This window comes from Cherax quadricarinatus, chromosome 70 (assembly GCF_038502225.1).
Source record: "Cherax quadricarinatus isolate ZL_2023a chromosome 70, ASM3850222v1, whole genome shotgun sequence".
Lineage (NCBI taxonomy): Eukaryota > Metazoa > Arthropoda > Malacostraca > Decapoda > Parastacidae > Cherax > Cherax quadricarinatus.
In genome coordinates, this window is record NC_091361.1 from 15,658,045 (window position 1) to 15,683,398 (window position 25,354).

Sequence of the window (25,354 nt, forward strand, 5' to 3'; positions counted from 1 at the left end):
GTGTTTGTGAAAGCGACTCCACCCGTCAGCCCCACCAGAAGTAAGGTCGCCTTTACGTGGCAGGATGTTAAAAGGAGATGACTCGACACCATGCCCAGCTCTTCTAGGGCAGGGTAGGTGCCTGAGAAAGAGCTTGCAGCTCACAAAACTGCCATTCCCATTAGCCCCCTTTGGGTGGTGATGGCAGACCAGAGAGGCCTAGTTTCTCCCTGATGGCAGACCAGAGAGGCCTAGTTTCTCCCTGATGGCAAACCAGAGAGGCCTAGTCTCTCCCTGATGGCAGACCAGAGAGGCCTAGTTTATCTCTACGAGCCCAGTGAGGGCGGGGAATGTGACTAGGCCTGGGGACAGTTTGTACCAACGATGAGGAGGTACTTGTGCCTCCTCCCATGGGAGACTTAGGTCTCAGACACTCCCTAGACAGGGAGCCAAGGCCGGGCCACTACTTGGAAAAGACCCGGGCCGGGAGAATACCGGCGAATCAACTAGAAGAAGAAAGGTGTGGGTTCCGTGTAGTGTACTTGAGGAGTTAATATCGTTTCTCATAAACACTGTCCAAGGACCAAGAGCTAAGCATTTTCTTTGGTGTAAATTATGAGGGCATTTCCTCGTAAGTCAAAATGTCAACGATGTTTTATTGAATCGGATTCACCTGTTTTCCCTTGAATTAAAAAAAAAATCGAAACTCAAAAATTAAACTGACCCGTGTATTGTTTTTTTCATGTTTAAGTAGAAAGGCTTATGTACAGTAAACAATACCATTACTTGATAATTGATAATCTCAGCACCCTTTTCGGTAATATATATATATATATATATATATATATATATATATATATATATATATATATATATATATATATATTTATTTATTTATTTATTTATTTATTTATATAATGTCGTGCCGAATAGGCAGAACTTGCGATCTTGGCTTAAATAGCAACGCTCATCTTGCCATATAAGACAAGCGAAAATTTGTGTATGCAATAATTTCGCAAAAATCATTCTGAACTTAACGAAAAAACTATATTTCATTGTGTTTGTTTATTATTAAATTATTGTAAAAGTATCTAAAATATACTTAGTTGGATTAGGCTAAAATAAATTGCGCTTGTTATAATAAGGCTAGGTAAGTTTTTCTAAGATTCTTTCGGTGCAAAATTATAAACTTTTACATTAACATTAATGAAAAAAATATATCTTTAAACGTATAAGAGAAAATTTTAGAAAGGACTTAATTTTAAAAGAGTTCTTGCTAATTGACCAGTTTTACCTATTAGGCACGACATATATATATTATATAAACACGTCGGCCGTCTCCCACGAAGGCAGGGTGGCCCAGAAAAGAAAAACTTTCACCATCATTCACTCCATCACTGTCTTGCCAGAAGGGTGCTTTACACTACAGTTATAAAACTGCAACATTAACACCCCTCCTTCAGAGTGCAGACACTGTACTTCCCATCTCCAGGACTCAAGTACGAACTGACGGTTTCCCTGAATCCCTTCATAAATCTTACCTTGCTCACACTCCAACAGCACGTAAAGTCCTCAAAACCATTTTCCTTCATTCGCTCCAGTCTAACACGCTCACGCATGCTTGCTGGAAGTTCAAGCCCTTCTCTCACACAACCTCCTTTACCCCCTCTCTCCAAAACATTTCTAGGCCGACCCCTTCCCCGCCTTCCCTCCACTACAGATTTATATACTCTCGAAGTCATTCTATTTTGTTCCATTCTCTCCATGTCTGAACCACCTCCCTCTGCCCTCTGCATAATAGTTTTAGTACTCCCACACCTCCTCCTCCTAATTTCCAAACTACGAATTATATGCATTACATTCACACCACACATTGCCCTCAGACATGACATCTCCACTGCCTCGCAATATTTATCACCCATGCTTCACGCCCATATAAGAGCGTTGGTATAACTATAATCTCATACGTTTCCCTCTTTACTTCCATACACAGTTCTTTGTCTCCACATACTCCTAAGTGCACTCACCATTTTCCCCTCATCAATTCTATGACTCAAATCATCTTTCATAGACCCATCTGCTGACACTTACACTCCTAAATATCTGAATTCATTCACTTCCTCCATATTCTCTTCAATCTGATATCCAATCTTTCGTTACCTAATTTTTTTTATCCTCATCGCCTTACTCTTTCCCGTATTCACTTTTAATTTTCTTCTTTTACATACCCTACAAACTCATCCACCAACCTCTGCAACTTCTCTTCAGAATCTCCCAAAAGCACAGTGTTATCAGCAAAGAGCAACTGTGACAACTCCCACTTTGTGTTACATTTTTTATCTTTTAATCCAAGACCTCTTGCCAAGACCCTCGCATTTACTTCTCTTACAACCCCATCTAAAAATATATTCAACAACCATGGTGACATCACACATCCTTGTCTAAGGCCTACTTTTACTGGGAAATAATCTCCCTCTCCTACATACTCATACTTGTGCCTCACTATCCTCGTAAAAACTCTTCACTGCTTTCAGTAACCTACCTCCTATACCACACACCTGCAACATCTGCCACATTGCCTCCCTATCCACCCTGTCATACGCCTTTTCCAAATCCATAAATTCCACAAAAAAAACTCCTTACCCTCATCTATGTACTGTTCACCTATGTTCCACTGTAAACGCTTGTTCTACATACCCCCTATATATATATATATATATATATATATATATATATATATATATATATATATATATATATATATATATATATATATATATACATACATATCCCATCCTCCTAACTACAGAAAACGGAAACCTATTTTATCGTCTTTAATCTTGCATTTACAGTTTTCTCGGTTGTAACTGAACATAATCCAACCTAACTTAGAAATGAGCTGCAAACCCTGCGTGAATGAGTTACACAGTAATTAAGAAGACTGATTGCTATATAAGGGGAAGAAGACTCAAAACAAGTGATTGGTGTTCCTTAAGACGATTCCAATACCCATTTGTTTCCTGACATTTGTTGTCTCAGCCACCTGGAAGCAGGAATGTGCCTGTAGGATGAACCTGGAAGTACTGTGGTCGTAGGCTTCTTAATGTTTAGTGGTATCCCTGTCTTGGCACTTGTAATCTCCATGAGCATGTCTTTCACAGGTATCTGATCGAGCGAAGGTAAGTTTTCAAATGGTCTTATAGATGTGGGTACTTTTCTCACAGGCCTAATATTTCTGGTTCCATAACCTTCAAGAGAAATTGGCTTGCTTTTGTGTGATAGCTCATGTTTAGAAACTGCTGTTTCTTTGACACCTGAGTGTGTAATTAGTTTTCCTGGAACAGGGATTTCTGTCTGGACCTTGGTGTAATCAGGTAAGCGGATTTCTGTGTAGTCTGCCATCTGGGTGTCTGGATGATTTTCTAATTGGAAATCCGATTCTGCTAGTTCATTTAGATACTTTATGGCAAGTTCTACATTATCTAGCATCTCGACATCTTCCTGGTTAACCTGCCGGCCTTCGTCTTCGGCCTGGAATTCGATTATCCTCCTGATGAGAGGAAGTAATAATTCAATAAGGCTTTGGAAGCGCTTTGCTTGGCGGAGGGAAGTGTCGGTGGATTTAGCCTTAATGTCTCGTAATAGTTTTGATATGTCCGGCAGGAGAGTGTTGATTATATCTATGAATTCGCTGCCATTATTCGGGTGGCTGGAAACTCGCTGCTGAACCTTTATAGTGTGGTAAATCGTGGGCGCCTCCGTAGAAGATGAAGTAGACCATTCAGCCAGGAGCGCTATACACACCATTACCTGAAGAGAGAAGTTTCGTTAATGGACTTGTTTAGGAAGTGAATTCAGGGTAAATAAAATACGGAAAAAGTCTCCTCTATCCTTATCAAAAGTCATAATAATAATTTAAATGATTGTAATGAGTGATATAAAATTAAAAAAAAAAATCAAGGTGTCTTGATGTGGTCGACCAAGGAATTGTTATGAACACTGATTATTAATAGTAATAGACACACACATGGAGACAGTAAAATATATGTTCGGTATATTTTGACCTCGGTTTGATGTCCTCTTCAGGACACCGCTGCAGAGGTCCTAAGACATAGGTCGTATTATACAGAACAATTTTCCTTGTTTTTGTCTATAATATATTCTAATGTATAATCAAGTCTTCTGGTGGGGGGGACTCTGCCATCAGTTCACGACTTTTGCAGTCGTGAACTTCTTCAGACCGCAGGCTACCTCCAGGATTCAATTCCGGCTAACCAGTTTCCCTGAATCCCTTCATAAATGTTTTTTTTTTGCCAACACTCCAACAGCACGTAAATCATAAAAGCCATTTGTCTCCATTCGCTTCTATCTAAAACGGTCATGTAAGCTTGCTAGAAGTCCAGGCCCCTCGCACAGAAAATCTCCTTTCCCTCTCCCTACCCCGCCTTTATTCCATTACAGATTCATATACCCTCCAAGTCATTCTATTGTGTTCCATCCTCTCTAAACATCCAAACCTCATCAACAACCCCTCTCTTCAGCCCTCTGAATAATACTTTTAGAAACCTCACACCCCCTTCTAATTCCCAAGCTAGGAATTCTCTATTTTATATTTACGTCGCACAGTGACCTTAGACATGGCATCTCCATTGCCTTTAACCGTCTCATTGTTGCAACATTCACCATCCATGCTTCATATCGATATTAAATTATTGGTATAACTATTCTGTCAGACATTCCCCTCTTTGCCTCTATGGATAACGTTCTTTGTCTCCACAGTCACCTCAGTGTTCCACTCGCCTCTTTTCCCTCATCAGTTCTATGATTCACCTCGTCTTTCAAAAACCCATCTGCTGACAAGTCCGCTCCCAAACATGTGAATGCATTCACTTCCTCCTTCCTCCCTCCTTCCAATCAGATATCCATTCTTTCATTACCCAAATTTTTTGTTATCCTCGTCACCTTGCTCTTTTCTACGTTCATTTTTAATTTCCTTCTTTTACACATCCCTCCAAACTCGTTCACCAACCTCTGCAACTTCTCTTCAGAATCTCCCTAAAGCACAGTGTCATCAGGAAACAGCATCTGTGACGACTCCCACTTAGTGTTAGATTTTCTACCTCTTAATCCAAAACATCTTGCCAGCACCCTATACAAAGTTTAGTCAAGGGCATTCCTCCCCAATCCATTTTCACTTACACCCGGCACCCAAAATTCAACTACCACACCCACTTTAGCCATTTCTCCCAATTTAGCATTTAGGTTCCCTACTGCAATTACTCTCTCACTTGGTTCAAATGTTTCTAAACATTCGCTTAATATCTCCCAATTTTTTTTCTATCCCTCTTTTTTCCTTTCTCCCTCCTTTCTCTCTCTCTCTCTCTCTCTCTCTCTCTCTCTCTCTCTCTCTCTCTCTCTCTCTCTCTCTCTCTCTCTCTCTCTCTCTCTCCGCACTTCTCCAAGTGCATACACACTTATTATGACCCACTTTTTTCGTCTAACACTTGTTGTAATTCGCATAACTCTTGAATCTATACATTTATATTCCCTTTTCTCCTTCCATAACATTGATACTTGAACATTATTGCTACTCATTCCTTTGATCTATCTCTGATACTCCTGACTTAATCCCACATATTTCTCCCAGCCGAAACTCCTCTTCCCTCTTCAGCATTGTTTCGCTTAAAAGCTAGGACATCCAACTTCTTTTCATTCATTACATTGGCAAACATCTCTTTCTAATCTGCACTACATCCACGCACATTCAAACATCACAGTTCTGTACTTTTTGGTATTTTTAGTAATTTATACGGGAGGAGAGGTTAGCCAATTGCACGCATGGTTTCCACTTTCCCAAGACGATGAAAAGAGATAAAAAAGAACAAAAACTATTTATAAAAAGAAAAATATTCAGATCGGGGTGTGTAAATGTACGAGTACATGTGTACCTAGAGTGCCTAAGTGTCATTAGAAGTAGCAAGACATACATGTTCACTTGCGTGTTTATGAGACAGAAAGAAAAAGACACCAGCATTCCTACCATTGTGTAAAATAACAGATTTCCGTTTCACATGCATTTGGCAGGACGGAGTGGTTCATATTTTTGTTTAGTAAATGTATGAAAGAGGGGAAGGTACCTAGGGATTGGCAGAAAGCATGTATAGTTCCTTTTTATAAAGGGAAGGGGGACAAAAGAAATTGTAAAAATTATGGGAGAATAAGTTTACTGAGTATACCAGGTAAAGTGTACGGTAGGATTATTATTGAAAGAATTAGAGGTAGGACGAGAGGTGGATTGCGGATGATCAAGGAGGTTCTAGAGTGGGTAGAGGATGTGTAGATCAAGTGTTTACATTGAAACATATATGCGAACAGTATTCAGGTACAGGCAGGGAAGTTTTCATTGCATTTATGGATTTAGAAAAGGCATATGATAGTGGATAGGGGAGCAATGTGGCAGATGTTGCAATTATATGGTAGTAAGTTACCAAATGCTGTAAAGAGTTTTTGAGGATAGTGAGGCTCAGATTAGGGTGTGTAGAAGAGAGGGAGATTGCTTCCCGGTAAAGGTGGGTCTTAGACAGGGATGTGTAATGTCACCATGGTTGTTTAATATATTTATAGATGGGGTTGTAAAATAAATAAATGCTATGGTGTTGGAGGGGGGGATTAAATAATGGGGAATCAAATACAAAATGGAAGTTGACACAGTTACTTTTTGCTGATGATACTGTGCTTATAGGAGATTCTAAAGAAAAGTTGCAAAGGTTAGTGGACGAGTTTGGGAATGTGTGTAAAGGCAGAAAGTTGAAAGTGAACATGGAAAAGAGTAAGGTGATGAGGGTATCAAATGATTTATATAAAGAAAAATTTTATATCAAATTGGGGAGGAGGAGTATGGAAGAAGTGAATGTTTTCAGATATTTGGAAGTTGACGTGTCAGTGGATGGGTTTATGAAGGATGAGGTTAATCATAGAATTGATGAAAGAAAAAAAAGGTGAGTGGTGCATTGAGGTATATGTGGAGATAAATAACGTTATCTATGGAAGCAAAGAAAGGAATATATGAAAGTATAGTGGTACCAGAGAATTTGAGAGTGTGGAGTTACTAAAAGTATTAGTCAGAGGGCTGAAGAGGGGTTGAGGTGGTTTGGTCATTTAGAGAGAATAGAACAAAGTAGAATGACCTGGAGAGCGTATAAATCTGTAGGGGAAGAAAGATGGGGTAGGGGTCGTCCTCGAAAAGGTTGGAGGGAGGGGGTATGGGAGGTTTTGTGGGCGAGGGGCTTGGATTTCCAATAAGAGTGCATGTGTTAGGAGTGAATGAAGATGAATGGTTTTTGGGACCTGATGAGCTGTTGGAGTGTGAGCAGGGTAATATTTAGTGAAGAGATTCAAGGAAACCGGATAGCTGAACTTGAGTCCTGGAAATAGGAAGTACTATGCCTGCACTGTAAAGGACGGATTTGGGATATAGGTAGTATGGAGTGACAATCTAAACTGTCGTATCTGGGCGCCTCTGCAAAGACAGTGATTATGTATGAGTGATGGTGTATTGAATGATGATGAAATTTTTTTTTGAGGGGGAGGGGGCTTTTCTTTCTTTTGGGTCACCCTGCCTCTCTCGGAATGTCATTCCGAGAGAGGCTGCAGCAGGTGACAAACCTGCACTGCTCTCTGACAAAACTTCCCCTCATTCAGTTGCTGTCCTGCAACATTCCATAGGTCCTGAGGACACACTGAGAACTGTGAAAGTACTTGAGCTAAAAATTCTCCCCCCCCCCCCGTGGCTTGTCTTGCGTATTTAAGATCGCCTGTCTGCGATTGTTTGTATGTATGTATGTATATATATATATATATATATATATATATATATATATATATATATATATATATATATATATATATATATATATAATTAGGGTCATAACGTTTTTACTTTTTTAAAAACAAACCATCTCCTGTGACATAAATCGATGAACTTTTGTTTCAAAACAGTGAAAAAGTCCCTAATTCCTCTCATTTTTCAAAAAAGGTCACCCCTAAATAAAAACTATTTATCAGCATATATCTGCGTAACTACTCATAAGTAGCAACTCAGGAAAGTACTAATTGTTAACTCTACATATTGGCGTCTAATATTGTTATTTTTCTCACTGTATTTCACAGAGGAGAGTATCAGTGCTAAAACAAGTTCTCCAAACATCAAGTATCCATTTGTATCCCAACTGTTGAAGAATTATGAGGAACTAAAGGCACACTTTGTTAATGGAACAGAAGAGATCCTCTATAAATCAGGATGGAGGAATGATAAGAAGTTTTTGTACCATCTAATACGAGTGTTTATATTCTTTGAAGAAAAAGGTCACTTTCCTTTGATTAACTTTCAGAAAATTCCAAACATCAGCAATGTGAGGTGGGATTAAAGAGCCATTCTAAGTATTCTTGTAATGATTGTTATACCTACAAGACGGAAGACTTTGGAGAAGATATGAAGATTCATTTCACACACCTGGACAGATTATTGGTTTATTGATCAAATGTACCATGATAATGACTTCAAGAATTTGTCAGAAATATTGAAACTTTACAAATAAAAAGCAATGAACTCATTGAAAAATCTCTGGAAGCAGGAACCGTCCGCACTCAACATACCAAGAAGTAATCAGTGTGTCGAACGTGTAATCAAAGTTATGCAGGAACTGTATGTTGCCTACACAAACAAACTGCAACTCGGTTTATTCTAAGCAATAAGTAGTAATATATGTACAAACATGATAATGATGGTGTAAGCTGTTTTATTTGTTATTAATATTACATGCAATAACATTCAAGTTACTTGTTGTCGTTACTCTTTTTTTTTTATTTAAAGATGACAGTTTCTAAAAAGATATTGAAATGAAAGGTCATTGCTTTGCATAACAATCTCGTGAGTGTTATTGTTTTGCAGTATCTCAGGCATATTGCCGCTGAGATTATTTCCAAAAGTTCCTAGAAAGTTCTTGGGCATTGGGTATTACCAGCTGACAAAATGAGGGCATTTATTCCTTTTGTTTCATTGGTTAGAAGATTGTTCACAATAGCTACATTCCTACATTCTGCATGTGGCTGATCCATTATTAAAATGTAACTTCTTACGTCACATGACCTGTTCTCAGCGGTTAAAAGCTTAGGGCTGGCTATTAATTATATGCTAGTTATTCTGTCTTATGTTATCTGCAAACTGTGATGCCTATCCCACCCGACCTCTTATGGGTTGGGGTGTTGGGGGGAACCTGTGGTAGTTTGCATACAGTTGAGCCTCACATCCCTCATTCAACATTGCAATATTGTACAGCTCCTGATGACGCACTGAGAAGTGTGAAAGTACCTGAGCTTAAGCTTTCCCCCCTCCCCCCCTCATCTTGTTAAGCAAGAACCCATATAAAATTAAGTAGTTACTAAAATTTTCGCTAATACGTTTAAAGATTTATTTTTTCATACATGTTAATGTATAAATCAAAATATTTCAAAGCGCAAAACGTTGGGGGTCTTAGGCGCTGTTGCCACATTGGCAGCGGAAGGCCTGAAAAAGTGATGTCACGACAAGTTGTGTGCTATTATACATATACAGTGAAGTGTATATAATGTGAAGTGTATACTATCATCAGTGAAGAGTGAAATCGCGTGAGGAAGCGGGATGTATGAGAATATATGGTTATAAACATCACGGGTGAAGGATCTCCAAAATAGGGATTTAAGGCCTACGTACGATGACTTTGTCATCAGCAGCTGGCAACTTGTCACCGCACCATTGAGCGCAAGTTTCATTCGCCTATTTGTGGTTTGCATGTTGAAGGCCCTGGCTGGCCTTGATACTGTTTGATACTGGTCACTCCTGCAAGCTATTACCAGAATTAGAATAGAAATAGCATAGACATAGTGAATATAGTGTTGACGAGTGTGAGAAGGTAGAGTCCAGTGAGGAGTAGAGTAGTATTAATTCCAGTAGTTATTAGCAGTAAGAATACTTAGGAATCTAGGAAGTCCTCTCCCAATGTGAGCATGGAACAGGATAATAACCAGCAATAATTGATACTTAAATCCAGACACACACACAAGGCGAGTATTACTATAAGCTAGGTGGCGGGACAAACTTTTAAGGGCAACATTGTAAGACGGTGCGAAAGTCAAGTCCCAGGAGGGTTGTGGTCAGGTCATAAGAAGTTGCGGCCAGTCATTACACTGCACAAGACACACACACACACACACACACACACACACACACACACACACACACACACACACACACACACACACACACACCACACACACACCACACACACCACACACACACACAACACACACACAACACACACACAACACACACACAACACACACACAACACACAAATACACACACACACACACACACACACACACACATGCACAACACACACATGCACAAAACACACACACACAACATACACACACAACACACACACACACACACACACACACACATTGCCAGATTCACACATACACTCCCCCCCTCCCCCACCGACATCTCACTCCTTCACCTGATCCCTCCCCTCCCTCTTTCACCCCCCCCTCCCCACCTCTCCCTCCTTCCCCCTCTCCCTCCCACTCACCCACTTGCTTTTCCCTCCTTCCCACTCCCCCTCCCCACTACTCTCCCACATAGCCACAGTTCCTCCTCTACCTCCCTCCCCCACACTCTGACATACACAATACTAACCTAACATACAGAATTACATAGGTTTCCCACTCTGAGGCAATCAGGATAAAACAAAAATGGGTTGCCAGAGAGCAACAAGAAAAACCAAGGGACAGGAGGAGGAAACTGCAAAGGAAGATTGGGCAGCAGAGCTCACAAAAAGGGAACATGAATGGGAAAAGAAACTAGAAGAACTTAGCATGAGAATGGAAGAGAGGATAGACATGGAAAGCAGGAAGTGGGAGATGCAAGTCAAAGCAGCAGAGGCCAGGATACAGAGTTTAGAAAAGGAACTGAAAAATCTGAAACAGCCTAAAGAACAAAAGAACATTTTGGGATAGACAACAGAGACTGCTACCTCAGTCTCAAATAAAGGGACTGTAGGGAAAGGAGCAAAACTGCATGTAGAAGCTCAATCAGTGGAGACTGTAGTAAATGAAAGAGCTAAGCTATATGTGGAAGCCCTAACAGACCACAGCAGAGCCAGGGAAAGCCGAGAAGGGAAAAAGACAGGCCACTGAGCCCAAGTACATTAGCTAGTGAAACTGAAGAAAGGAAAGCTGAAATGGAGGAAATCAAATTGAATGAGGGGATACACAGGGATATGCAGTGGGAGAATGAAAGGGTGATGTCAGTCTTTGTGTATGGGCTCCAGGAAGCTGAAGGGGAAACATATGAAGCAAGAAAACAAGGGGAAAAAAAGCAATTGAAAGCATCATGAAAGCAATAGGAGAAGACGACATGACCCAGCTGGAAAATTTTTGGAGAATAGGGGGGTTTGTAAAAAAAAGAACCTGGCCAGTGAAAGTGACCTTCAAGGCAGAATCGACTCTGAACAGGATCCTGCAGGAGAAAGCACGATTAAGGGACATGCCGGCATACAGGAAGGTGTATCTCGACCGCGACAGAACACAAGCAGAAAGGCAGAAACTGAGAGATGGTACAAAGGCGAAAGGAGGAAAGAGAGGGGATGGAGAAGACAGACAGGAGATCCCAGACACAGGAAGATCAAATACAGCCTCCCTCACAACTTCCTATAGAAGCCTCCCAAACAGGTCAACACCAGTGCAACCAAACACTCTAAACCCATGCCACATCCAATGCCCCCACCCACTGTATTACAAACTCCACCCCCACAGCAACCACCCATAGTTCCTTATCAGGTCTCCCACTTCCCCAACCCCAATACACCTCCCAGACCACAATCTTAGAAAAGAAGTTGAAGGTGTGGTATACGAATGCAGATGGATTAACAAATAAGTATGAGGAGTGGCACAAAAGAATCAAGGAGGCATCCCCAGATATAATAGCACTCACAGAAACAAAACTCACCAGAATAATAACAGATTCAATCTTTCCATCCGGATATCAAATCCTCAGGAAAGACAGAGGGAGGAGAGGGAGAGGAGGAGTTGCACTGCTCATTAAAAACCAGTGGGGGTTTGAGAAAAATGGAAGGAATGGACGGCACGGGCGAAAGGGACTACTTAGTAGGAACAATCCAGTCTGAGGGACATAAGGTGATAATTGCAGTAATGTACAACCCACCACAGAACTGCAGGAGGCCAAGAGAAGAATACAATGAGAGCAACAGAGCAATGGTTGACACTAGCCGGGGTGGCCAGGAGAGCACACATGGGGGGAGCAAAGTTACTAGTTACGGGTGATTTCAATCACAAGGAGATTGACTGGGAAAACCTGGAGCCCCATGGGGGTCCCGAAACATGGAGAGCCAAGATGATGGATGTGGTACTGGAAAACCTCATGCATCAACATGTTAGAGACACTACCAGAGAGAGAGGAGAGGATGAACCAGCAAGACTGGACCTTGTATTCACCTTGAGTAGTTCTGACATCGAGGATATCATGTATGAAAGGCCCCTGGGAGCTAGTGATCATGTGGTTCTGTGCTTCGACTACATAGTTGAGCTCCAAGTGGAGAGAGCAGCAGGAATAGGGTGGGACAAACCAAACTACAAAAGGGGGAACTACTCAGGCTTGAAGAACTTCTTGCAAGACATTCAGTGGGAGAGGGAACTGACAGGAAAACCAGTACAAGAAATGATGGACTATGTCGCAACAAAATGCAAGGAGGCAGAGGAGAGGTTTGTTCCCAAGGGAAACAGAAATAATGGGAAGAACAGAACGAGTCCTTGGTTCACCCAAAGGTGTAGGGAGGCAAAAATTAGGTGTACTAGAGAATGGAAAAGGTACAGAAGACAGAGACCTCAGGAAAATAAAGAGATTAGCCGAAGAGCCAGAAACGAATATGCACAGATAAGAAGGGAGGCTCAGCGGCAATACGAAAATGCCATAGCATTGAAAGTCAAGACTGACCCGAAGCTGTTGTACAGCCACATCAGGAGGAAAACAACAGTCAAGGACCGATAATCAGACTGAGGAAGGGTGATGGGGAATTCTCAAGAAACGACCGGGAGGTATGTCAGGAGCTCAACACGAGATTTAAAGAAGTATTTACAGTGGAAACCAGTAGGACTCCAGGAAATCAGAGCAGGGGGGTGCACCAGCAAGTGCTGGATGAGGTACATATAACCAAGGAGGAGGTGAAGAAGCTGCTATGCGAACTTGACACCTCAAAGGCGGTGGGACCAGATAACATCTCTCCCTGGGTCCTTAAAGAGGGAGCGGAGATATTGTGTGTACCATTAACAAAGATTTTCAACACATCATTTGAAACTGGGCAACTTCCCGAGGTATGGAAGATGGCAAATGTAGTCCCAATTTTTAAAAAGGGAGACAGACATGAGGCACTAAACTACAGACCTGTATCACTAACGTGTATAGTATGCAAGGTCATGGAGAAGATCATCAGGAGGAGAGTGGTGGAGCATCTGGAAAGAAACAAGTGAATAATTGACAACCAACATGGTTTCATGGAGGGAAAATCCTGTGTCACAAACCTACTAGAGTTTTATGACAAGGTGACAGAAGACAAGAGAGAGAGGGGTGGATCGACTGCATTTTTTTGGACTGCAAGAAGGCCTTCGACACAGTTCCTCACAAGAGGTTACTGCAAAAGCTAGAGGATCAGGCACACATAACAGGAAAGGCACTGCAATGGATCAGAGAATACCTGACAGGGAGGCAACAACGAGTCATGGTACGTGACGAGGTGTCAGAGTGGGCGCCTGTGACAAGTGGGGTTCCACAGGGGTCAGTCCTAGGACCTGTGCTGTTCTTGGTATATGTGAATGACATAACGGAAGGGATAGACTCAGAAGTGTCCTTGTTTGCGGATGATGTGAAGTTAATGAGAAGAATCAAATCGGATGAGGATCAGGCAGGACTACAAAGAGACCTGGACAGGCTACAAGCCTGGTCCAGCAACTGGCTCCTTGAGTTTAACCCTGCCAAATGCAAAGTCATGAAGATTGGGGAAGGGCAAAGAAGACCGCAGACACAATATAGTTTAGATGGCCAAAGTCTGCAAACCTCACTCAAGGAAAAAGATCTGGGGGTGAGTATAACACCGAGCATATCTCCTGAGGCGCACATCAATCAGATAACTGCTGCAGCATACGGGCGCCTGGCAAACCTACGGATAGCGTTCCGATACCTCAGTAAGGATTCGTTCAAGACTCTGTATACCATTTACGTCAGGTCCATACTGGAGTATGCAGCACCAGTTTGGAATCCACACCTAGTCAAGCACGTCAAGAAATTAGAGAAAGTGCAAAGGTTTGAAACAAGACTAGTCCCAGAGCTACGGGGATTGTCCTACGAAGAAAGGTTGGGGGAAATCGGCCTGACGACACTGGAGGCCAGGAGGGTCAGGGGAGACATGATAACGACATATAAAATACTGCGCGGAATAGACGAGGTGGACAAAGACGGGATGTTCCAGAGATGGGACACAGACACAAGAGGTCAGAATTGGAAGTTGAAGACTCGGATGAATCAAAGGGATGTTAGGAAGTATTTCTTCAGTCATAGAGTAGTCAAGCCGTGGAATAGCCTAGAAAGTGAAGTAGTGGAGGCGGGAACCATACATAGTTTTAAGGCGAGGTATGATAAAGCTCATGGAGCAGGGAGAGAGAGGACCTAGTAGCAATCAGTGAAGAGGCGGGGCCAGGAGCTTTGAATTGACCCTTGCAACCACAAATAGGTGAGTACAAATAGGTGAGTACACACACACACCTAACAATATTCAATACATCTATCGAAACAGGGAGATTGCCTGAGGCATGGAAAACAGCAAATGTAGTCCCAATTTTTAAAAAAGGAGACAGACACGAAGCACTAAACTACAGACCAGTGTCGCTGACATGTATAGTATGCAAAGTCATGGAGAAGATTATCAGGAGAAGAGTGGTGGAACACCTAGAAAGGAATGATCCCATCAACAGCAGCCAACATGGTTTCAGGGAGGGGAAATCCTGTGTCACAAACCTACTGGAGTTCTATGACAGGGTGACAGCAGTAAGACAAGAGAGAGAGGGGTGGGTAGATTGCATTTTCTTGGACTGTAAGAAGGCATTTGACACAGTTCCACACAAGAGATTACTGCAAAAACTGGAGGACCAAGCAGGGATAACAGGGAAGGCACTACAATAGATCAGGGAATACTTGTCAGGAAGACAGCAGCGAGTCATGGTACGTGGTGAGGTGTCAGAGTGGGCACCTGTGACCAGCGGGGTCCCACAGAGGTCAGTCCTAGGACCAGTGCTGTTTCTGATATTTGTGAACGACATGACGGAAGGAATAGACTCCGAAGTGTCCCTGTTTGCAGATGACGTGAAGTTGATGTCTAGAATTCATTCCGTCGAAGACCAGGCAGAACTACAAAGGGATGTGGACAGGTTGCAGACCTGGTCCAGCAATTGGCTCTTGGAGTTCAACCCCACCAAGTGCAAAGTCATGAAGATTGGGGAAGGGCAAAGAAGATCGCAGACGGAGTACAGCCTAGCGGGCCAGAGACTACAAACCTCACTCAAGGAAAAAGATCTTGGGGTGAGTATAACACCAGGCACATCTCCTGAAGCGCACATCAACCAAATAACTGCTGCAGCATATGGGCGCCTAGCAAATCTCAGAACAGCATTCCGACATCTTAATAAGGAATCGTTCAGGACCCTGTACACCGTGTACGTTAGGCCCATATTGGAGTATGCGGCACCAGTTTGGAACCCACACCTAGCCAAGCACGTAAAGAAACTAGAGAAAGTGCAAAGGTTTGCAACAAGACTAGTCCCAGAGCTAAAAGGTATGTCCTACGAGGAGAGATTAAGGGAAATCAACCTGACGACACTGGAGGACAGGAGAGGGGATATGATAATGACATACAAAATATTGAGAGGAATTGACAAGGTGGACAAAGGCAGGAGGTTCCAGAGATGGGACACAGCAACAAGGGGGACACAGTTGGAAGTTGAAGACACAGATGAATCACAGGGATGTTAGGAATTATTTCTTCAGCCACAGAGTAGTCAGTAAGTGGAATAGTTTGGGAAGCGATGTAGTGGAGGCAGGATCCATACATAGCTTTAAGCAGAGGTATGATAAAGCTCACTGTTCAGGGAGAGTGACCTAGTAGCGACCAGTAAACAGGCGGGGCCAGGAGCTAGGACTCGACCCCTGCAACCTCAACTAGGCAAATATACACACACACACACACACACACACACACATATATATATATATATATATATATATATATATATATATATATATATATATATATATATATATATATATATATATATATATATATATATATATCAGTGGTTTATTTGGGACTAAATGCAATAGTTTACCACAGCAGAGTAACGGTAGTTTACCTTTCCATAGTAATAGTAAATAACTTGAGCATTGGTACTGGAAGTCTACCTGTGATAGTAGCTGAACGTGCCCGGTAACAGTTACCCTGGGCATGGTAACGGTAATTTACTTGTGCATAAAAATATCGTTCTTGGGTATGGTATCGGAGGTTTACCATGGAATGGCAACAGACGTTTTCTTCGGTATGGTAAGTTTACATGAACATTATAATAGTGTCTTACCTAAGAATGGCAAAAGTAGTTTACCTGGGTATGGTAAACGTAGTTTACCTGGGTATGGTAAACGTAGTTTACCTGGGCATGGTAAACGTAGTTTACCTGGGCATGGTAAGAGTAGCTTACCTGGGTATGGTAAACGTAGTTTACCTGGGCATGGTAAACGTAGTTTACCTGGGCATGGTAAACGTAGTTTACCTGGGCATGGTAAGAGTAGCTTACCTGGGCATGGTAAACGTAGTTCACCTGGGCATGGTAAACGGAGTTTACCTGGGCATAGTAAGAGTAGTTTAAATGGGCATGGTAAGAGTAGTTTACCTGGGCAGATTAGTAGATTACCTGGAATGGTAAGCGCAATTTACCTAGGCTTAATAACAGTAGTTTGCCTGGTCATGGTAACAGTAGTGAATGATCACTTACATTGGTGAAACAGACGTTGCAGGTAATATTAATTACCTACATAGTAAATATAAGTGGTTGAAAGGGGCACGATAAGAGTAGTTTACATGTGGCATAAGAATTAACAGTAGTTAGTGCTGGGAACACCTGTTAGCTGTCATTAAAGTAATTAACAGAAAGGTTGTAGTAGTCTGCCATAGCTATGGCAAACTATAACGAAATAATTACAACGAAATAATAATTACAACGAAATAGTTTAATGAAATTAGACGCTGTGCCCTACCTTCTAGGTAAGTACCACATAGGTCTCATCTACTGTCTAGGTAAGTACCACATAGGTCTCATCTACTGTCTAGGTAAGTACCACATAGGTTTCATCTACTGTCTAGGTAAGTACCACATAGGTCTCATCTACTGTCTAGGTAAGTAGCACAAAGGTCTTGTATACTGTCTACTCACGTGATATATCTGTTGATCTTCTAAATCCTGCTTCACTTTTTCCACGTGCGCTTTAAATCCACGTTTGTTATTGACACAGCGAGCGTGTTATATAACCGCCTCGGCTTCTAATGGGAACGCTTACCTAACCAGATCCACAGGATTTTATTCAAGCCGCTTGCATAATAATTTTCACAGTAGTGCAATTTATTAGATTTTCCAGGCTAGACAAAATAAAGGATGCTGATACAAGGGAGGTGTAGTAAAGGCTGGAAGAACAGGGCAGAACCACACATCATAACACCTGCGCCATGGAACAGCTGTGGTACTCACCGTCAGCTTCATGATGATCGTGTGATTCCACGGTGAAAGGCGTCGCCTTATTTATACACTACCAGTTTCCTCCATCGTGGTTACCAGACATTTCTTTAGCAGCAACCTTGACTCGCGCCTTGGTTGATGCACAGTGAGTTGTTACTACTGCTACTACCAGGAATATCTAGTGAATATCACCGCGAAATTCATCACGATACATGAGCGGGGATATATATATATATATATATATATATATATATATATATATATATATATATATATATATATATATATATATAATGTATGTATATTAATGAAATAATATATTAATGATATATTAATGAAATCACGAAACAAGTCAATTTGAATCATTAACAGAACTGCAGCCGGCCAGGACTCGATCCTGCATTCCCATGCCCAGCCCTGCGAGAACAGAACACAGTACCTATCCTTCTATCCACTGGACCACAAATTCTCAAACACCAGACCCTCAGCGGTACTGTATGTGCTTTCCCTGGTGTGCGAGAACGTACGTGGTCTTGCCGCCTCAGAGACTAATTTTAACCTCATCCTGTTTGGGGAACCAGCCTTCACGAGGACTCTGTCAATGAAATAAAAATAAAAAATAAAAAACAAGTGATTTTTTAATCATTAACGGAACTGCGGCTGGCTAGGACTCGATCCTGAGTTCCCATATATATGATTATGGGTGAGCATGCGCGCACCCATACTCGTGTATGTGTTGTATGTTGTGTGGTTGTCTGGTGATTGTTTACTAGGATAGGGGTTGAGTGTGTTTGGGAATTGGAACGGGTGCAAGACTTGAGTCAGAGTGAATGTTACAGAGTACCAGTGAAGGTGACGGTGAGGGTGACGGTGAGGGGTGACGGTGAACGTGACGGTAAGCATGAGAGAGAAGTGAGTTTGAGAGTGAAGGTTGAGATATAATGTGAAAGTGAATGAGAGTAAATGCAGGTAAATTGGTTGTTGACAGAGAAGTGCTCACGCAGGCAACGTCAGTACCTTGCTTGTTATTTTAATCAAATTTCTCAACATTCGTATTTTAAGTTAGGTTACATTAGCTTAGGTTTGATTAGGTTAGTTTGTCTTTTATTGGCAAAAAATGACCCAATAATAAAAAATACCACTAAATGCAATAATTAAAAAAAAGCGATAAATTACTGAAGGGGCGGCCCACCACTAAACTTGACAAATAATCACGTTTACATTTGTCAACGTCACACATCCAACGATCCTCTGCCGAAGTGAAATACTGACGTTGCTTAGATGATTAGGCTGTTACACAAATAACCCGCACATAGAAGAGAGGAGCTTACGACGGCGTTTCGGTCCGACTTGGACCATTTACAAATTGAAGATTGAGACACTTATGCAGCATATGGGAATCTTTATTCAGGAAACGTTTCGCCACACAGTGGCTTCATCAGTCCAATACAAAGAGGAAGGCGTAAGGAGAGGAGGAGTATGAGGTAATCAGTCCCTCAGCCTGGAGTCGATGTGTTCAGTCCATCAGTCTTGTAGAATGTACAGCATAGGGCCGTAGACGTGGCTTATATACTGTAGTGAGGTGAGTTGAAGCAGGCGGAGGCGGGGTCATAGTGGTACCATCCACTAGTCGAAATAGGTCTTCGTCCAAAGGTTGACCATCATGGGATCTTGTTACAAAGAATTCTTCAACACTTGTTCAACCTTTAGACGAAGACCTACTTCGACTAGTGGATGGTACCACTATGACCCCGCCTCCTCCTGCTTCACCTCACCTCACTACAGTATATAAGCCACGTCTACGGCCCTATGCTGTACATTCTACAAGATTGATGGACTGAACACATCGACTCCAGGCTGAGGGACTGATTACCTCATACTCCTCTCCTTACGCCTTCCTCTTTGTATTGGACTGATGAAGCCACTGTGTGGCGAAACGTTTCCTGAATAAAGATTCCCATATGCTGCATAAGTGTCTCAATCTTCAACTTGTCGGTTTTTCAAACCATTCATCACAACCATTTACAAAGTCGTCGTAAGCTCCTCTCTTCAATGAGCGGGTTATCTGTGTATCATTCCAGTCACTGTATTGTGCCTTTTTGTTATTTATGACAGGGCTGGCACGCGTGTCCTTCACGTCTCTATTGACTTGCAGTTGTAAAACATTATCTGACCACTGACCCCCCACACAAACTTACTAATCTCCCATAATCTCTAAGCTGTTTGCAATGCTACTCTTGGAATGGCTAAAGTGGCTTTCGCTTCTGATTCTAATTTAAAAGTATAAAATATTTTCTTGCATCAGCGATATAACTGTCCCCCTAAAAAAAAAAAAACCGGTTTGGCATCGGGTTGGTAAAAACAGAGGAAACTCATTATACTCCACGCATTAAAAAAAACGCTGCTTTTACAAAGAATTTTATTTGCACTCTTTGGAGTGCAGAAAACGTTCTAGTTTCTACTTTAATGATCGTTCCTCTCACTACTGGCTTGACCGCCTGCCTTGGCCCGGAATTTGTCAACAAAGTCCCCGCGGCAAGTCTTGCTGTTTTGAAGTCTTGACTTTGAGATTTTTTATGGAATGTCGATCTGATATGGAATGACAAATTTGACCTTCCATTAAAAAACAAAATGGCACAATTCCATGATTAGAACAATACACAAATAACCCGACGACGTTTCGGTCCGACTTGGACCATTGACAAAACATTAACCTCAAATCTCTTCCAGACAACAACAACTCTAATCTTTCTTTTTAGTGGTTTATATCTTGTGCCATCAATCTACGTGACACATCTATCATCTGAGGTAGTTTCAAGGAACATGTGTGAGAAACTAGCCAACGAATTGAGTGGTTGACATTTCCGTACCCGAAAATAACCTTCATCCTATCATTATTAAAATAACTTTCAGCCTGGGACTAATGTATGATGACTCTGATCTGGACAACAGTGGCGTGGATAACATGGTGCTCAAGGTAATACAAGACCAACAGATAGAAATTTCCACATTAAAAAAATGTTGGTTTACGAAAATAAGGACTCAGACAATAAGAGTATCTGGGCTTCACTGTTATTCTGTCCAAGAGAATCGTTAAAATACACTAATTAGCACAAGCAAGAAATCCTATTTTAGGAGACCTAAAAGACGATTGAGAAAACCCCATCAAAGATATTGTAACTGCAATAACTCGAAGATTTAACCAAACACGAAAAGGGTATAAATTAAAACCATGAGAAGGCCAGCATGCCTTCTCAGATCATTCCTTCATTTCGATAGAAAATCTTAATGATAGTTGCAGCTCCTGCCAAATAAACAATTCCTCATTTAAAATTCAGGAAATGGAATACATCAAACAGATATACCCTTACAACCCAAATTGCATTTGTCGCCTAAATCACAGGTACCTGGTGAGGTGAAAATCTTTAAAAATTGCCGACAGAAAATCTTCAACCCCCACCTGATAAAAGCCACTGGATGGAGAAATGTTAACAAAATCAAAATAGCCAGATATTGCTCACGTAACTAATTCATCATGTCATTGTTTACCATTGATATACACCGTGTGTGTCGGCTTTATTCCAAAGCCGACACACACGGCTTATGCATGTGTAGTTGACGACAGATTAATTTTACGTATATCATTCCCGATCTTGATTTCCGTGCCAAATTTTGATAAAGCCTCTTCTCTTATCAGATTCAAACTATTAACAGTAGTGTGTGTTACTTAGTTTTCGAGTGTTATTTAAGTTTGTCAATATCAGTGTGGCCATTTTGTTTGTAAACTGGAATATTTTTTTTTCAGGTAAGACACATGGGCAACAGTTAGGCAACTTTATTCCGAAACGTTTCGCTTACACAGTAGGATTCTTCAGTCGAGTACAGAAAGTAAGAAAGAGCAGTCGAGATGTGAAGACGATGTAATCAGTCCATCACCCTTGTAGTCGTAGATCTGAGGTTGTCAGTCCCTCACTTCAAGGGTGATGGACTGATTACATCGTCTTCACATCTCTACTGTTCCTGCCTACTTTCTGTACTCGACTGAAGAAGCCTACTGTGTAGGCGAAACGTTTCGGAATAAAGTTGCCTAACTGTTGCCTATGTGTCTTACCTACCAACCTGTCGGTATTCTATACCATTTTGGTATTCACGATATTTTTTTTTCCTAGAGAACTTATGAGTGATTCTTTAGAACGTCTTTAGTCTTTAATTGCTGATGATTCTTAAAATATTTTTTTTTTTTTTTTTTTTTGTGATTTGCCGGTGTAGGTGTAAATTGGCCGATTTACTGAATTGTTGAATTTTGTGATAACCAGAGACTGTATCTTTTGATAGACTTCAAACTTCTTTTAGGGAGAGATTTACATTGATTTTCTGGCTGCCAGAATTTAAAATTTGCCAGTTACTTTCTGTGCAATAAGTGGAAAAATACCCATACTGATTAATTTCAAACCGTCAAGGCTAGTGAATCATACTTTGATATTTAGACCTATTCCTGCATTGCAAATTTAAGCTGCACTATGTATTATTGCTTAATGTGAACTGAGATAAATGTAGCTGATTGTAAGGGATTTCTGAACACCTTGGATCGTGCAGCTGTCTAATACATCTAGACCCTAAAAAGTAAAAAAAAAATATATAAATAAACACGGAGCGGGTAGGATTTAAACCCATGACAAGTGAGTTGTAAAACTCGCTCGCCATGGATTCCAATCCCACCCGTTTACTTGGTTTGTTTGCAATCGTGTTATTACGATTTCGTATGTCCTGGTTTACATTGTGTCGCCAGAGATCCTTTTCGTGCAATAATATGAGAACGCCTCTTTCGATCGGCTTCAAACTTTCAGTGTTGATGTATGTTAGAGGATGGGATGGATTGCTGATGGATAGTGTAGGTGCTAGTTTGCTAGTTTTGTGCCTGTATATAGAACCACGGATTAAGAATGAAAACGTGAGATGTCTCTTCCGATTGGCTTCAAACTATCAGCAGAGGTGAATCCTAATCAAAGCTCAGTTTAATTTGTTATAGAAAAGCATGAGTGCTAATTTTACCATAAAAATCACGAGTTTTTTTTTTTTTTTTTTTTTGAGGGGAAAAATAGAGAAAGGCTCGTCTCATAAGCATCAATCTTTAAGTGGAGGTGGATTTTCCTAAAAGAAAGATTCGAAATCTCTCATTCAATGCCTGAAGAAATGGGAGGCAGTCGGATTCGATCCTAGGAAAGGGAAGATAGGTTCAGTTTCTTGGATCATGAGACCCTCACTGGCACCTAACTTGAGAGATATTCAAAGGGTCTTCAACTCCTGGTCCTCTTGGAAGAGTTGTGCTATATTGTTCTTAGGTCTCGTCAGGGAGTTGAGCTGCCAGTTCGTCGGCCTCTTAAGGGTTTAGAGAATCAACTGGGTTGAAACAGTAGTAGCTGGGGATACTGAATATTGGGATATTTATCTTGGATCGCGAAGCAGCCATTACGAATCTTGTGTTTTTAATAATTTCTGTAAACGTTCCAATGTTACATTCATTTTCATCCTTTAAAATACTCTGAGTAATTATCAGTCTTATTATATTGAAATAAGTCAATAAGAATTAAGGGTTGAAAGGCACATTTTTTTTTTTAATAGTCGAGTTCATTCAGGTAATGGGATTTATAAATATTGCATGCTTTTTTTTTAAATTAATATTTTTGTTTAATATCTAGCCACTTCTGCAGCAAAAAAAAAAATGTGTGTTGGCGAGGTTCGATTCATAGCTCCTAACTCTGCTTTTTAATTATCTACTGACTTTACATACTCCTGGCCGTCGAGGATCGACATCATACCAACTATATGTGGATTATTCCTTTACCAACTCTTCAGAATAAGGTATGGATGAGAGAGAGATTTTCCCTATAAATTTGAGTGTTTCCTCACGCGAGTTTTAGATCACCACCGCATCGAGTAAGCATCAGCTGGTATAACGGTGCTAAATATCAGTAGTTGCTGCAGTTATTAAATTCTACTGGGAAGCAATCAGCAGTCATGGGTCATTATTGAGAAATATAGATGTATTCCTGTTAACTCTTTTGGGGCCTAATTACTAGGATGTTCTTGCGATTCCGTCCACAGGATGAGTGTGGGACGCACAAACTTGCCGCTTCGGCGGTAGTTAATAATCTGTTAGCTTAGAGTTCTATCTAGTGAACTTCACTTGCAATTAGATGAGTACATATACATAAATACTATTTAACAGTTACCTGAACCAAACAAAAGAGGAGTGTTTTTAATAATCTTGTCTTGGGAGGCGTCAACAATACGTCTGTAAAGGACATCTTGCGCTAGAGCATCGCTCAGTGCGTGTGTCTGTGCTTTTGTGTACCTGAAAATCACCCGTATTGCTGTTTTATTGTTTATGCTATGTTGTACAGGAGGGGAGTTTATTTACTTCATATTTCCATCAGCACACCAAAATATTATGGACCTAAATGGGAGACAAAATGAGGGTACACTCTGCTACTTTCGTAGTAATTCTTAATAACCCCACAAGGAGAGTGAAGACCAAGACTAGAGTGACCGAAGTCCACTAGGCAAACCCTTCCCTCGTAGCCCCGCCCTTCCAGCGTCCCAAGCTAAGCTTCTACCAAAGCTCCGCCCTAAGTTTTGATCCAATGGGGCTCAAGAAATTCAGCCTCGGCTCCACCCTCCTCCCCCTTACGACACATGAGAATACCTTCCTCCAATTTCGCCCCTCCGAACACTAATATTGTACTCACCTAATTGTGGTTGCAAGGGTCGATACTCAGCTCCTGGCCCCACTGATCGCTGCTAGGTCCTCTATTTGCTCCCTGAGCTTTGTCATACCTCATCTTAAAGCTATGTATGGTTCCTGCCTCTACTACATAACTTACTAGACTATTCCACTTCCTGACAACTCTGACTAAAGATACTTCCTAACGTCCCCGTAACTCGTCTGAGTCTTCAGCTTCCAATTGTGACCCCTTGTTTCTGTGTCCTCTGGAACATCTTGTGTCTGTCCACCTTGTCTATTCCACGCAGTATTTTGTATGTCGTTATCATATCTCCCCTGACCCTCCTGTCTTCCAATGTCGTCAAGCAGATTTCCCTTAACCTTTCGTCGTACGACATTTCCCTGAGCTCCGGAACTAACCCTGTTGCAAACCTTTACACTTTCTCTAATTTCTAGATGTGCTTGACCACTTTCGTGATCTCATCGTCCACAAAAATACAAAGAATTGATGATGTTTTCGAGTTACGTAAATACTAATTTCAAGAGCACGTAAAAGTTGTAAAGTAAAAGGACACAAGTGCAACTAACGTGACATTTTATTGTGGCAACGTTTCGCTCTCCAGGAGCTTTGTCAAGCCGATACAAACAGTATATGGACACAGAGGGTATATAAAGGCTCAGTGAGGTGCAAATACTAGTGAGGTACCATTTCGATGTTCACTAGTGGTGGTAGTAGTAGTAGTAGTAGTAATAGTAGTGGCAA

General features: G+C 41.3%; 1 protein-coding gene across 2 annotated transcripts; it reads right to left on the reverse strand.

Moving 5' to 3' along the window:
- LOC128697517 (uncharacterized) lies at positions 1–24,288 on the reverse strand. Of its 2 annotated transcripts, none has more exons than XM_070099908.1 (2): positions 24,101–24,288; positions 1–3,789 (listed from the first exon to the last, which is right to left on the reverse strand). In XM_070099908.1, the coding sequence occupies exons 1-2, from the start codon at positions 24,173–24,175 to the stop codon at positions 2,971–2,973; spliced, it is 894 nt and encodes a 297-aa protein (XP_069956009.1). In that variant the 5' UTR covers positions 24,176–24,288; the 3' UTR covers positions 1–2,970. The 2 variants fall into 2 exon arrangements, with proteins under 2 accessions (XP_069956009.1, XP_069956011.1); XM_070099910.1 differs by lacking the exon at positions 24,101–24,288 and adding an exon at positions 17,880–17,959.
- Between the last annotated feature and the right edge of the window lie 1,066 nt (positions 24,289–25,354).